This window comes from Manis javanica, chromosome 13 (assembly GCF_040802235.1).
Source record: "Manis javanica isolate MJ-LG chromosome 13, MJ_LKY, whole genome shotgun sequence".
Taxonomy (NCBI): domain Eukaryota; kingdom Metazoa; phylum Chordata; class Mammalia; order Pholidota; family Manidae; genus Manis; species Manis javanica.
The window spans coordinates 87,173,869-87,189,148 of NC_133168.1; the positions used below are offsets into that span (position 1 = coordinate 87,173,869).

A 15,280-nucleotide genomic window follows, 5' to 3' on the forward strand; every position below is an offset into this window, starting at 1 on the left:
CAAAGTAAACATGGCACAGTTGTTCCCCCAAAACTTAAACGCGGACCTACCAATACCCCAGCGGCCAGGCTCCTGGGAATATACACAAGAGACATGAAAACAGGCATTTGAGCAAATCCTTGTATGCACATGATCACAGCAGCACCGCTCATAATTGCCAAAAGCAGAAACAATGTCCATTAATAGATGAATGAATGAACAAAATGTGGTCGTCCACACGATAAAACATGACTGGGCCAGAAAGGGGAATAAAGCTCCAAATCACGCTACAATGTGAATGAACCTCAAAAACATTGCACTGAGTGAAAGAAGCCAGTCACAAAAGGCCACCACTCAGAGCTGAGGGGGCAATGCTGCCACCCCAGTGGGGGCCTGCAGGTAGAGCATGGAGTCACAGATTATTCTCAAGCCTTCAAATCTGATGGATTTGCCTGCTTAGCTCTTAGACTTGCTTAGGACCTGTCACTCCTCTCTTCTTTGGGATTTCTCCCTGTTGGGATGGGAATGTCTAGCCTATGCCTGCCCCGCCACTGTCATTTGGAAGAACGGGGACCTGTCCTGTTCACAGCTGGAGAGGAATTTTGCCTGGGTCTCACTCATATCTGATTTAGACGGTACAGGCATACCCGGGAGATTTTGCGGGTTCACTTCCAGGCCACCGCTATAAAGTGAGTATCACAAGCAAGTTGAATGAATTTTCTGGTTTCCCAGTGCATATTCATGTCTGCACTATACTGCAGTCAATTAAATGTGCAATAGCATTATGTCTAAAAGAAAAAAAAAACAAGGTACATATCTTAATTATAAAATACTTTGTTGCTGAAAAATGCTAGCCATTATTTAAGCCCTCAGCCAGTAGTAATCACTGATCACAGATTACCCTTAAGTATAATGACAAAAAAGTTTGGAATACTGTGAGAATTACCAAAAAGGAACACAGAGACACCAAGAAAGCAAGTGCTGTGGGGAAAAATGGTGCAGTCAGACTTGCTTGATACAGGGTTGCCCCAGATCTCCCATTTGTAAAAAATGAGATACCTGCGAAGCACAATAATGCAAAAATCAATAAAATGAGGTGTGCCTATACCCTAGTGAGACTCTGCACGTCCAGCTGATGCTGGAGTGGTTTAAAAATTTTGGAGCTATTTGGATAGGGTGAAGGTGTTTTGCAGGGGAGAGAGATATGACTTTGGGAACCAGGCCAGACGGTAGATCGTTATGGACTGACTGACATCCCCTTACCATTCATAAAGCCTCCAATACAGGCCTCACTGATTGTATTTGGTAAAAGGGCCTTTACAGAGGTAATTAAGGTTAAATGAAGTCCTAAGGGTGGGGCCCTAATCCTAGAGGACTGGTGTCCTTCTGAGAAGTGGAAGAAAACACTAAAGATGTATAAACACAGAGAAAAGGCCACCTGAGGACACAGCGAGAGAGGCGTGCTGCAGGCCACAGAGAGAGGCATCAGGAGAAACTGGATTTTGGATATTGGATTTCCAGCCTTCAGAACTGTGGGACAATACATTTCCGTTGTTTAAGCCACTCCGTTGTTGTGGTACTTTGTTAGGGCGACCCAAATAAAACTCACACAGGGCTTCATTCTTTCTTTTCATGGCTAAATATTCCACTGCATGACCACGTTTAGTTTATTCATACAGCAGCTGATGGACACTCGGTTGTTTCCACTTTCTGGCTATTGTGAATTGGGCTGCTATGAACATACCTGTCCATGTTTTTGTGTGGATGTAGGTTGTCATTTCTCTTGGGTCTATACCTAGGAGTGGAATCATAGGATCAGAGGGTAACTGAGTTTAACTTAGAAACCACCAGATATTGTCCCTAGCAGCTGTCCCTTAAGAACTGCTTCCTTCCAGCTCAGATGCTACTGTACCCCTCTCCACAGCGGCCACATCTAGGACCCCAGGTGCCCCCACGGAAGTCTACACATAGTGCAGTCCAGGCAGGTTTTCCTATGCCCATCTCTCACCAGACTGTGGCTCCTTGAGGTCAGGGGTCAGAGGTGAGAGTCAGGAGTCAGATCTCGACACCCCTTGGCATCCGTGGGCCCTGGGGCTTGCCCCAGGTGACATCTGCTCACTGTGGGCACATGTGCCGGACAAGCCCTGAGATAAGCTCTCTGGGGTCTGACCAGAGATTGTGATTAACCCCAGAAATAGGAGAACAAGCCACCTGGTAATGTAATAGCATTTCAAATGCAGAGCCCAGTCGAGTGAGGGAAGGGGCCTGGTGCCTACCAGCACTGACTTCCACAGCTGCGAGACCTCTGGAGACCCCAGGGCCTGAAAAATCGTCCCTGTTTACCAGACCCCAGCTCACCTCCTACTCCTGCACCACCCATTTCTTCTGCAAGTAATCAATGAAAATTAAAGCACAGATAAACGTTCCAAGGAAATTTAGAGTGATCCGCACAGTGTGTCTTCACTGAGGTGGTTTTTTTCTGTAACGAGTCTATTGATCTTTTTATGTTTTAGGGGGCTGGGGCCACAGGCGGCTGGTGTAGGGGGCTGTGGGGTGTGGGGAGGGGAGCTGCCCTGGTCCAGCCGGGCACTGACCTGGATCTCCCTGGCGTGGTAGAGGACCACCAGGCCCAGCAGGATGACCGTGGAGAGGCTGATGAGGCATTTAAGGGCAAACGAGTACAGGGACCCCTGGGCAGAGAGAGAGCAGAAGGCAGCATGGTGGGGGCTGCGGCGCTCCCGATCCCCTACCTGCATTCCGGTGCTGCCCTCAGGAAGGGTGCTCCTGTCCTTGCTCCTTGGGCCTGGACTGGCACCACTCCACAGTTATTAAGTCCGGCCCTCACATGGGCACAGCACTTCCCAGTTCACAGGGCCGGGCCTCATCCAGGCTCACCACCTCACAGTTTACAGCCTGACATGGCCCTTATCTCTCTCTGTCCTCACAAACCCTTGGGGAGCAGAGGGGACCCCCAGGCAGGCTGTAACCCAGCCCTGCCCACTCTAAAATGGTGGGGAAACTCTTTTGCTCCCTACTAGGCTTTCTCCAAGACTCCCTGACCCTGGGCCTGTCCTGCACACAGACGCCTTCCCCACTTTAAGCCAGGGTGCGGCCCTTTGGTGCTGGGCAGAGGGAATGGGACGGGGTCTTCCACCCCGGTCTGCAGCCTCCCTGCCCCCAGGGGTCCCCACAGCATCCCCCACCTGACTCTCCTGGGTCTGATGTCCCTGACCCCATGCCCAAGGGACAGCGGGGAGCTAGGCAGGCTGGGCGGGGGCCTACCTTGGTGTAGACCCCCCAGGACAGCTCCGTCTCGGTCACCATGACAACAATACCAAACATGCCGAAGATGAGTGCATAGTCGCTGAGGCGTTTCCGCTTCTCAAAGAGTGCCCGCCGGTGACCCAGGCGGTGGCCCACATTCGGAGGCTTCCCTGAGCCCCTCTGCCTCCCTGCCTCGTCCTCTTCGTCATCTTCCTCCTCTTCCTGGTCCTGAGGCTGCCCCTGGGGACTACCAGGTGAGCGCCTGGCCTGCTCGCTCTTAGCCACCACCACCTGGAGGCCCGGGCCATGCAGGAGCTGTGGGGGGCGGCCAGCCTCGGGGTCTGGAGGGTCTCGGCCCAGAGCACCCAGCCCGCTGCCCAGTGGCTGCCCCCTGCAGCCACTGCGGCTGTGGCTGTTCATGACTATGTGGGTGCTGGGCTTCGGCTTGTTGCAGGCCACCAGGGGCCTGGCATGGCTCAGTGGCTGGGTTCCAGTGCTGACCTGAATGGGCAGAGGGGACATGGTCATGGCCGGACCGGACCAGAAGGCCAGGGACCACTGTCACCACCGCAAAACATTCTGTCTCAGAAAGCCTTGACTGTAGAGCGGCTGACATGGGTTGGCCAGTCCAGAAACATTCAAGTCAGCTATGTCCCTCCTCTGCTCAAAACTCTCCCATTGCAGAAAAACCAAATTTCTCACCATGGCCAGGAGGCCCTGTGATCTGGCTCCCACCCATCTCATCCTTCTTTTTCTCAGCAGAGTCAAATCCTTCTAGCCAACTGGCTCCTTATCACCAGATACTGATAAGCTTGGTCTCGCCCTGGGACCTTTGCACGTGCTGTTTCCTCTGCCTGGAACACTCTCCTACAAGACCTCTACCATCTGACGCTCTGTGCCTCCAAGTACCTAGAACAATGCCTGGCACACAGCCAACACTCAGTAAACACTTCTCAATGCCTTGAGATGGAATTTGACAACAGATTTTCCCCGGAGGGCCAGACACTATCTAAGTATCCACTCAGAGGTGGTTACAATTGGCACTCCTTCTAACCTTCAGGCTGTTAGATAATATCATCTCGCTCTACTCGGCCTCCAGTCCTCCCACAAAGTTGTTCAGAGGCCTGGTAAGGCTGGGAGGATGTCAGGAACTGTGGCTGCGGCTGCAGAGACCCTCAGCAACCTCCTGCCTGGGTGGAGGGAGGGCCGTGACCTTCAGATTCCAGGACCAGCATGGCAATCTGCAATTTAACTCTAAGACCCCAGAATTCATTCTTAGGGCCTTGTGAGCCCGGCCCTCTGACCTCAGCCTAGCCCGTTTCCCCACCAGGTTACCAAGGAGCAGACTGTCAGACCACTCTGACAGCCTTAGTTCTGCCCCTGCACAGGACAGTGTCCCCACGGCATCACATGCAAGAGCAAGGACCCTGGTGGCGGTGACAGGCACAGGAGGAGGCTGCCTGGAGTCTGGTCTCCTGGGTCCCAACTTGCCAGGACCTCTCCCACCCCAACCCTGCCCACTCTCTCATCCTCTCCAGCATGTCCCCTCTGCTGTCACCACACCTGACACTTATTGAACATCTGTTGTGTGTCAAGCTTCATCCCTCACACAGATTTTCTCTTTAATCCTCACAATTCCCCCAGGAAGGGGATCCTGAGATTTGGCCGGTTTTAAGGAAGTGGAATCTCCTTATAGGACAGATTTGGGACTGGGCTGCTTTGTGAGATTTTCCCAACCAGCCAGGCAATGGTGGGCAGTGAGCCAAGTGTGTCCCCTTTGAAAAGGCCAAGCTGGCATGCATTGGGGGACCTGCGAGAGGGGGCTGTACGCACAGACAGGATGCCCCCACCCCCAGTCTTGAAACTACGTTCTGAGGGTGACAAATGGGGAAACTGTCATTTCAGGACATGCCAAGATGAGTCATGCTCCCAGGCAGGACCTGGGTCACCACGGCATGCATCGCAGGACCGCCTGTGCCCCTGCCTGGCACCCCCCAACCAGTGTCTGTCCCATACATGTCCCTAGAGGCTGGCGCCAGCATACAGTAGGAGCACAGGAAACATTCCTTCCATGGCTGAGTTACCTAATGAGCCTCAGAACATGGCATCACCCTTGCCACTCCCGTCATATCAGCTGGGCTGTGGCCACCTGTGGCCTGGAGCTTCACAGTTTATAAGGCCTGATGTCCTGCAGACTCAGCACTTCAGTTTATAAGGCTGACCTTGGCCTTGATCTTTCTGTCCTCACACTCAGGTGCCACTCTCCTTCTGGTCTAGAACCCCTGCCTGCCACCTGAAGGGGCATCAGCTGCTAGGAGGGGATGGGATACACAGTGTATGCACAGTGGCCCCCAGACCCCACCCTTGCCTGGGAGATGAGGAAACCCCAGGCACCTTCTGAAAGCAAAGAAGGTTCCCCCAGCCAGGGCTTAGGGCACAGGCAGGAGAGGCGGGTGGCCTGGCAAACAGGACCTGGAACGGGGTGGGGGCGTTTGGATGGCAAACGACCTTCCAAAATGCATAGATGAAGATGCAATTTGGGGATGTGACTCAGCCGCCCGACGCATAGGCCAAAATCAGCTCTGTGATCGCCATGCTCTTCTTTGCCTGGCAGCCCTGTCCTAAGGTGCCCTGGGCAGGAGGAAGGTGGGGGAAGGTGGGTACAGGCAGCAGGTGGCTCCTGGGTGGGCAGGGGTGGTGGTGGTGGTGGTGTGGGACTTCCTGGTGACAGCTTATTGTAGACAGAGCCCTTATCAGAATGATGGAATTTAATTCCTATTGCTGCTCAGCGAGGTGGGTGGCATTCCTCCTCCCATTTTACAGATGGGAGACAGAGCTCAGAGAGGTTTGCCATTTTGCCCAAGGTCACCCAGCCAGGAAGGGCAGGGACTAAGTGAGTGCCATGGGGGAGCCGGTGGCAGTGGGTGGCAGGATGTGTCCGGCTCCCTCTTGATGAGCTGCCATCTGGAAAGGGTGTCAGTCTGGCTCTGCCCTTGAGGGGACACAGGCATGGTGGCTGCCTGACCCTTCCTGTGACCTCAAAGGAAATGGAAGGATAGAACGGGCTGCCCGAGTTTCCACAGGAAAAGGGGGCAGTCTGCTTCTATAGGCTGGGTGGGAGCAGAGAGCCCTGGGGACAAGAAACCCCATCCCTTCCTAGGCCCACCTTCCCCTCCCCAGCTGCAGTCTGGACCTAACACTGCAGCCCTCTGGGACCCTCAGAGATTCCCAGGAGCCAGAAACCTTGGCCAAAGTGTGGATGTCCTTAAAAGGGTGTAAAATTTTCTGGGTGAAGGCCTTGAGTTTGCCAAGGAGTTCCCTAAGAGGTTACAAACACCGTGCAGACTGCGTTTTGGTTTGACGGTCCCTAGATTTGCCAAGCCTGCCTAATGCATCTAGGGCACAAGACCTCTGTTTGCTGAAAGCTGGGTGGGCAGATGAGCAGGGGTCATCTGGGCTCCTCACCACAACCATCCCAAGAGACACTGTGGGAAAGCTGTGAGCCAAGCAGGGCAGGGGGCACCAGGAGTGCTTGAGGAGTGCAGGAAGGTGGGCAGGTGCCACGGAGCAGGGTGGCTCGCAGTGGCTACCTGGAAATGAACTGCAGGTGTTCCAGCCAGGACAAAGTCACAACCCCCTCCTCAGCTGCCTCTTCAGTAAAGGGGTGTCTTGGTGCCCACACAGCAGGACTGGTGGCTAGAATGGAGTGCAATCTCCAGTGGAACATGCTTAGCACACGGTTGTGGGCACGCTGGCTGTGGTGCTACTGCCGCAGACCAGTCTCCTTCAGAGCTGGACCAGGAGAAAGTGTCCCCTGCCCATCCAGGCAAAGCCCCCCTTTGGGGCGAAATGCCCACTCCACCGGTCCCAGGAACCACATCCAGAGCAGCACATGGCAGAACCTTCCAGGGTGTGTGGGAGAGTCATGGGTGTGTGTCCCTGTGGAGAGTGGGAGAAGGACCCCAAAACATCCCCCCTACCAGCACTCTTGGGGTTCTGGCTCTGCAGGGTGCAGAGGACCCACATGTCCTCACACTCCATGGGCTGCCAGGGAGTGGGTACAGAGAAGTGCTGGCTGACTACCCAATTCCCCTGGGGTGTTTCTCCCCCAGCATCACCCATCAGGAACCTGCCAGCAGGCAGCAGGGTGCAATTAGCTTGCCCTGCCCTCCCCAGAGCCACCCATTCTGATCCATCTTTACCTGCATCTGACTGGCCCCCAGCCTCCAGCACTCATATCTGCAGCCCCGCCCTCCAGGACACCCTGGGGCAGTGCTCTGTGAGAGGTACCCCCACCTCCGCCCAGGAAGGTCTGGGATACCCGGCTCCCTGACCCTTGCAGGGGCGACCCTAACTGCTTGATCCAGGGGCCAGTGGGAAGCATCTCCTCCTCCCCTTCCTAGTCAGTCCTGGGTCATTGACTGCACCCTGAGAGCTCCCCCCACCATATCTAGGGAGCTAGGACACTCGCTAATCTGCCCCCCACCCCAAAGTGGACCCATTATCCTCTCTTTCCCGAAGGGGGTCCTTGAAGCTTCACTCATTGCACAAACACAGATTTTACCCCTCCTCGTGTCCCTGGGCTCCGGACCTCAGGGAGACCCTTCTGGCCCCTGGCCCAAACCACGTCTCCCTCTGGGACGTGCCTCCCTCCCAGGGCGCCGCAGCCCATGCCACTCCATACCTGCAGGGCTCGGCTCCGGCGGGCGGACGAGGTTGGAAGGGTGAGGGTCCCGCACCGTCGCAGACCCCCGGGCGGCGGCCGGGGCCGGGCCGGGCAGCAGCCGGCGGGCGCAGAGCCCGGAGGCTGCGGGGCCAGGGGCGGCGGGCGCATCACCCGCCGCCCAGTCCACCCGCCCGGCCTGGGGGGCGCACGCCCGCCCCGGCCAGGAGAGGAGGGGGCGGTGCGACGCGGGTGGTGCCACCGATTGGTCGAGCCCGGGTTGGCACCGCCCTCGGCGACCCCGCAAACCCCGCCTACATTTAAAGATCCCACATTCCCGAGTGCCGCTCTCAGCCCCGGCGTTCAGCTGGCGGGTCCTCAAAGTCGCTCTCTTGCCCCGCGCTATGGAGGGAACCTTCGCGAAGTGACAACTCTCGCCCTCGACAGTCCTCGGGAACTAGCCATCGCCTCCCCCAGATTCGGACCCCAAACTCGTCACCCCTCTACCAGTGCTCGCCTGGGTTCTTTCACGAGCACCTCCCGAGGGAACAATTCTGCAAAGCGACCGGACACCTCCCTCCTAAAATGACCTCTGCAGATGTCTGCTCCCTGTCAGGGAGCCTTGGGGTGGGGAAACAGGTCATTGGCAACTGAAGAGTGTATAGGACAAGGGAGAGTGGGTGCCTGCTGGGGTTATGGTTCAAGGCCATCTTCTCTGGGACAGAGCCTCCACCCCCAGTCCTAACTCAGCACCAGTGCCAAGACGGCAGAACAGCAGGAGCCTGTTTTGGGGGTGTCCAAACCGTGTTCCTTTCCCCTGGTTTCCAGGGTGTCCTTGGACCACTCATTCTTTCAATATTAATAGCAGCTGGGGGTGGCCTTAGGGACCGGGAGGTGGGGAGTCCTTTTCTCCTTCCCCAAACAGCTTCACTACCTTGGCCTCATCTTGTTCCTACCTCGCTGGGGGTAACTGAGTCTGGCTCTGTTCCCCCAGCGTGGGGACCCCGGGGGACAGCAGCTCCCCACATCTCTTTCTCTCTCGCAGCCCCGTTTGTTTCCTTTCCAGCTCTGAGCCTGGGACAGAGTCAGGAACATCTGATTGCTTGGCATTGCCTTAGGGCAGCTGAGGTATTTTGTTTCCTCCACAGAGTCCAGAAATTAGCGACCAAATGAATGAATGAGCGGTGGGCTGCTTGGACGGGGGTGGTCCCATGGGCTGGGGATGGTGGTAAGGCTGAGCAGGGCCAGGTGACAGCCCAGGTTGTCAGAGAGGACTCCTGTTCCTCATACCAGCCTGTCAGGGACACCCTGAGGAAGGCCTGGCCGTGGTGACAGAGGCCTGGGGACCACCCACACCCTGCTGTGTCTACAGGGGTGCCAGGAGTGGGATGGGACCCCCTAAAAGAGTGCCATCTTGGGCCATCCTTCCTGAATCCTCCACCTACTCACGAGCCCCATCCCCAGGCCTTTGCATGTGCTGCTCCCTCACCTGGGCTGCCAGGTACTCTTTCTAAAGCACAGCATTGATGGAACAACCCACATCTTCCCCCTGGATCTGGCACACACATACCTGCACCGCATTCAGTGTCCTGGTCCCCCAAGGCCCAAGCCTGCCCCCATACCAGTCCCTACCCCGGGGAAGCATTCACACTGTGCCCACGAGCTGACCCCAGTTTGCACAGGCCACTGTGGGACTCCTGAAACATCTGATCCTTCCTGAATTCATGTCCAACATGGCAACAGACAGAAATTCACAAAAGCAATGGCCACAGCCCCCAAGGCTCCTCCAGGCCTCCCACCCTGCCCAGACTCTGCAGCCACCTTCTTCCTCTGGAAAGATCTCTGTTTTCCCTTGGGGCTCATCTATCCTGAGGGATCAGAGACCCTCTTCAAGGGGAGCACTCAGGATGAGGGACTTGGTGACTGAGCACCTCCTACCCAGGTCTGCCCAGCTGCCTGCTGGAACCTGTCCTCAGAGACAAGGCTGGCAGTGGTGGCAGTAGGGTGGGGGCTGCTTGAGTCTCCATTCTGGACAGAGCCTCTCCTCAGCCCATGGTTGGCTGGAAGGATCTCTGGGAGCCTGCAAATGAACTTGTCAATTAGGATGCCCCCAGGACTCACACTCCGGGGAAATGGCTTGCAGACTGGGCAGGGGAGGGTGTGCTGGCTTAATAGGAAGCCTTTCCTCCAGGAGACTGGGCTGGACCACACGTCCCAAGCAGTGGCAGAGAATCTGGAAGCTGAACACCTGAGAGAACCTCAAAAAAGCTGAGGGAACCAGAGGCAGCAGCCTGAATGGAGGGGGCCTGACAGCCTGCCCCTGTCCACCAGCTGTGTATCCACAGAAATCTCAGACCCATCCTGGGTCTAGCCCACCCACAGCTACTTGGAAGGAGGCAGGACTCTGAGTCCCCTAGGAGTGTGGGGAAGGTATTCACTTATTCATTCATTCATTCACTCAATATTCACCTAGCAGGGTGGGATGAGTCTAAGGCAAGCAGGGATCCCACGTGCAGGGCTGGATGTGGGAGGACTCTGAACAGAGCAGAAGTCATTGAGGCTTAAGGGTTAAGCCCCTGAGGGTCTGGTAAATTGTTAGGAAGGCCCTGAGGAGCTGGGAAGGCATTCAGATATTTGGAGAGGCTTCCTTCATTCTATCAGCATTTACTGAGTACCTGCTGTAAAGCACAGCTTGTACTTGGAGGTGGGGATACTGTAGTGACAAAGACACAAATTCTCCAAAGTCACAGTTCCAGCAGGCAAGGTAAGATCTTGAGTCAATAAATAGGTACATCTGGCCCTTGAAAACAGTCCACAGAGGAAATGAGGCCAGGGAGGGGTGGGGAAGGGCTGCACCTGGCACACCGGGCACCTGGTCTTCACCATGGGTAGCCCACTGAGCCCTCTGTCACTGCTCTGGAGGAGGAGGTGGGAACCAGGGGTGACAGGCAGGCAGAGAAGCAGTTCTGTTGTGAGCACAGAGTCCCCCACAGAGCAGCTGAGGTCTGGAGCCCCTGCCACACCCAACAGGGTACCTGCCCTGGCACTGTCATATCCATTCAGGTGGCAGTGGCATCCTTAATCCAGACACCAGTGTCCCCTTCCTCCAGACTAACTTTTCCTCCCCAGTGAACCCCACATCCAAAGGGTCTCCAGGCCTGTCCATCCTTGCCCCTAAATTCACTCCAGGCCACCCCTCCTCTGTCCCTGTCTGTGCAGCCCCTGTCTTGGCAAAACTCTGGGGGCAAAGGCTTGACTCTGAAGCACAGCAAAGATCTGCAAAGACCCTATTTGCAAATAAGGTCACATTCTGAGGTTCTACGTAGACTGGAATTTGGCAGGGGGTGGCGGGGGGTGGGGACTGTCCAAACCAGTCCACCCAGGACCTCAGAATGTGACCTTATTTGCAAATTGGGTCTTTGCAGATGGAGTCAAATAAGATGAGGCCATGCTGGTTTACCGTGGGCCCAATCTAACAATTGGTCTTACAATAAGGCCGTGTGAAGACAGAGGCAGCGATTGGAGGGGTGGAGCCATAAGCCAAGGGACCCCTGGAGCCACCCCAGGGGCTGCAAGAGACAAGGACTCTCCCCTAGAGTCTCAGAGGATTTGTGGCCCTGTTCACACCTGGAATTCCTCTGGCTTCCAGAATGGTGAGAGAATACATTTCTGTTGTTTTAAGCCACCCCAGTTGTGGTCATTTGTTAGCGCAGCCCCAGGAAGCTGACACAGTGGTCAGGACAAAGAACTGCCCCTCTCTGAACATCAGCTTCCTCAGCAGGGGAACGAGGGCCCTCCAAGGGCACTGGGAGGGGCTAGGGTGCTAATCCTCATCAAAGATGCCAGGCACAAAGCAAGTGCCCACTGGATGCTCCTAGTTACCACCACCTGGACCATTTCAAAAGCTCCTTCCTGGTCTCTCTGGCTCTAGTCCAGTCGCTGCCAGGCCCTCAGAGGGATCTTTCCTTGCTAAAATATGATCATGTTGCTTCTAATTCTGAGTGCTCAGTGGCTCCCCGCAGCCCTCATGGCATCTGTACAATTAGATCCCAGGCTCGGCTCTAGTGGGTCACCAGCAAGCTCCTACTCACCCTTCCGGACCAAAAGAACACCTGTCCCAGTCCAGCTAACTCTACCCAGATGACTCCTTCGCCTCCCCTCTGGCCTTCTGCCACTTCCACTCCCTGTGCTCCATGGCAGCCACAGGGACTTTTGAAAATCATAAATCACACCATGTCTTTCCCCTGCTTACACACCCTCCATGGCTCCTCATTGCTCTTTAATCCTCAGTCCCTGCCTGCACACCTCCCACCTTCATCTTCCTCCTCTCTTCCCCTCATTCATTCTGTTTAGGACACATCAGCAGCCTCCCCACAGTTCTTCAAACATGCCAAGCTCGTTTCTGCCTCAGAACCTTTGCACGTGCTATTCCCACTGCCTGGAATGCTGTTCTCCCAGCTCTCACCTGGCCGGCTCCTCCTCTTCCTTCAGGTCTCCCCTCATGGTCCCCTCCCTGGAGAGGCCCCTCTGCCCACCCACAGGAGATCTCTACCCTGGTCATTCTCTAATACTTCACTGTGCTTTATTTTCCTCTCTGTACATGTCACAAGGGCTGATATGGGCCTGCCTCAGTCCCTGCTGTAGCCCCAGTGCCCAGCTCAGGGCCTGGCACATGCTAACTGCTCGGTGTTTGTTGATGGACTAAATGATCCCCCTCCCCCATCTGGGACTGTTGCTTCTGTTCTCTCCAGACATGCATGGGCAGCTTTTCTTTTAACCTGGAATGTCAGGCAACGTTTGCAGGGGAAAGAAGGAGTAAAGGATCTTTCACCCTAGGAGCTGCCTCCCTCCAGGGACTGAGGCTACACTATCCACGTAGTGGAGACTGAGATTCAGTCTGGTTCAACTCTCCCCATCTGGCTATGTGACACTTCACCCAGCCTCTCTGAGCAGGTTCCCCACCACCAGTGATTAGAGAAAGTGAAACAGTGGTTCTCTTGGGGGGGGAGGAGGGCATTCTAGAAAGCACAGGCACTATTATTATTGTATTTGTATTATTACAAAGTCTGGCATTTCTTCTTAAGTCACCGGTTTTTCTATCCAACGCCTGGGTCATCCCCCCTCCCAAAGGTGGCCTGAGTCTGGGATTCACTCACGCTTGGATGCAGGGGTCTCCCTGATGAGCCACCACCAAAGGGCCTGTCCCCTTCAGTCCTGCTGGGTTGCCATTTAGCTGGCAGGTGGCCGTGGCTGCCTTTCTTTTCCCTTCATCCTGGAAGGACCAGACATGGGGTGTGGGGTGGAAGCATGACCCCAGAAAGGTGGGGCGCAGACAGCTCCCAGGCTGCAATAGTTTTCAGAGCAGATCTGTACATTCTTCCGCACTACCCCTTTCATTCTGACTACCTGGGTTACCTTGTAAGCTTTAAGGAAACTTCAGATCAGAGGCATTAAGATCCAGTGGGGCCCGGTTCCGTCCCTGGGGCTCCCCGGTGAGCCCCTGCTGACACCTGCTCCCCATACAAGGCCCCCTCCCTGGAGGTCGCACCTCCTTCCACTGAACACTGCAAACTGAAGGCTCTGCCTTTCCCCGTGCTGTTCCCTGTCCTCCCCCCTCGTGCACCCGCCCCCAGTTCCTTCTCTGCAGGGGAGATCTGAGTAGGCGAGGTTGTATGGAGGATGGAAGAGTCAGGGGTCCCTGGCTCACCTAGCGCCCTTGGTACCCACTTTCTGTACAGGACTCTCCAGAGTCCTGGTAAGAGCAGAATACCCAGGTCTTGCCCTGGCGGAGGCAGCTGAAGGGGATGCAGAGCAACCCCGTGTTACGGAGGGGTAGGGGGCATGGCCAGACCCCAGAATGGGACTGAAGGGGAAACACAGTTGGCTGTGGCCATCCCGGCTGCCCTTTCTCTCACCCCAGACCTGAGTGGGCCCATGTCCACCTGGACAATCAGACACTGCCTGTTTCAGGCAGGGGGACCCTGGAGCCGACCCTGGTCCTGGGAGGGCAGGGGGATTTCCCAAGGTCACCCAGAAAGCCTCTATGGGTTTTAAAAACCCCACCTCCCAATTTCCTTCCAGGGAGGCTAGGGAGGGGGGACTAGGAGGGGCAAGAGACCTGGGAACCCTAGAGGCAGCCAGGTGGGGGTTTCCCTCCAGCAGGGCAGAGAGGCTTAGAGAGGGTGAAGAACCCACCAACCTCTCAGCTCCAGGAGCCCTCCCTCAAACAGGGCCCTCGGACCCATCCTCACAATTGAATGCAGGGAGCAGAGCACCCAAGAGTTGTCACCACCAGGCGTTAGTGAACTGGCCGCAGACCCAGCTCTGCCGTCCCCAGCTGGGTGACCTTGGGTAAATGCTAAGCCTCTCTGGGCTTCACCCCCTCTTCCGGGTGGGGGTGGGGGGAGGGAATAAGCTTAGAAAGAGAGCAGAGCTTGAGCTCCTGTACACAGTAGGTTGGCAGGTGCGGGGTTCCCTTGCACTCTACAGCAGGTCCAGCCAAGGGAATCCCCACCTCGCACTGGGAGAGACAGAAAGGACTGGGGCGAGTACGGGGATTCCGGCGGGGGAACAGGAGGAAAGGGGGAGGGGCGATGGGGCCGGTCCTTCCCTCTCCCCGCCCCAGGACAGCGCGGGAGGTATCTTCACTCTCCCCTCTGTGTGGGGATGTCTCTGTATTCCAAATTCCAGGAGCGGGAGCCCCTCCTCACAGGGTCATGGGGGGGGGGCGTCTGGAGCTGACTCCGGGCTTGGTGTTGGGGGACAGTCGAAGGGATTTCCCTCCCTCCCGCACTCCCCTTTTGAATCCCGCTAGCCAGCCAACCCTGACCGATACGCCGCCACCGAGGAAAAGGAGCGAGCCGGTGGGACCTCCACCCTGCAAACTGTCCCCCCACCCCACCCCCCAACTACTGTCTACTCACCGGCCAGAGACCGCCGCGGCAGCTGGCGCCCCAGCGCCCGCCCCGAGCGCAGAGACAAGTGCACAGCCGGCGGGGCAAGGGCGTGTGAGCGGGAGGGTGCGCGCGCGCCGCCGCAGAGCTGACCCCCTCCCCGCCGACCTGGGCCCCGCCCCGCCCCCTGGTGGGGAGGGGGCGCCCACCAGGCGGAGGAGAGAGGGAGGCAGCCTGCGGCGGCGACGGCACGCGCGACCCCCTCCCCCGCAAGCTTCCTTAGGAAGGGGGTTGCGGGGAGGGAATCCCTTTCTGGGCCCCGAGCAAGACCCCTCCCCGCTGGGGCGTGACTGCGAATTGCAAGAACGCTCCGAACGCTGGGAAGGCCTCCCCTGCCCGCTCTGCCCCCACCCCCCACCCCGGCGCTCATTTGACAAACGGGGAAACTGAGACCCAGAGAGGGGGGAGCCCCTGGCCAGGG

The 15,280-nt window shown here is 56.7% G+C and overlaps 1 protein-coding gene across 4 annotated transcripts in view; it reads right to left on the reverse strand.

The window, feature by feature from the left end:
• KCNN1 (potassium calcium-activated channel subfamily N member 1) overlaps positions 1–14,912 on the reverse strand; it is a 28,064-nt gene extending 13,152 nt beyond the window's left edge. Inside the window, exons 1-4 of one of the 4 annotated variants that reach the window (XM_073220128.1) lie at positions 14,830–14,912; positions 13,063–13,178; positions 3,262–3,744; positions 2,574–2,669 (exon numbers count right to left, since the gene is read on the reverse strand). In XM_073220128.1, the coding sequence (XP_073076229.1) occupies positions 2,574–2,669; positions 3,262–3,663 (498 nt within the window). In that variant the 5' untranslated portion in view covers positions 3,664–3,744; positions 13,063–13,178; positions 14,830–14,912. Of the gene's footprint in view, positions 1–2,573; positions 2,670–3,261; positions 3,745–7,927; positions 8,133–13,062; positions 13,361–14,829 lie in introns of those variants that run through there. The other 3 variants (XR_012124429.1, XM_073220129.1, XM_017646394.3) reach the window with 3 other exon arrangements.
• Positions 14,913–15,280: the final 368 nt, after the last annotated feature.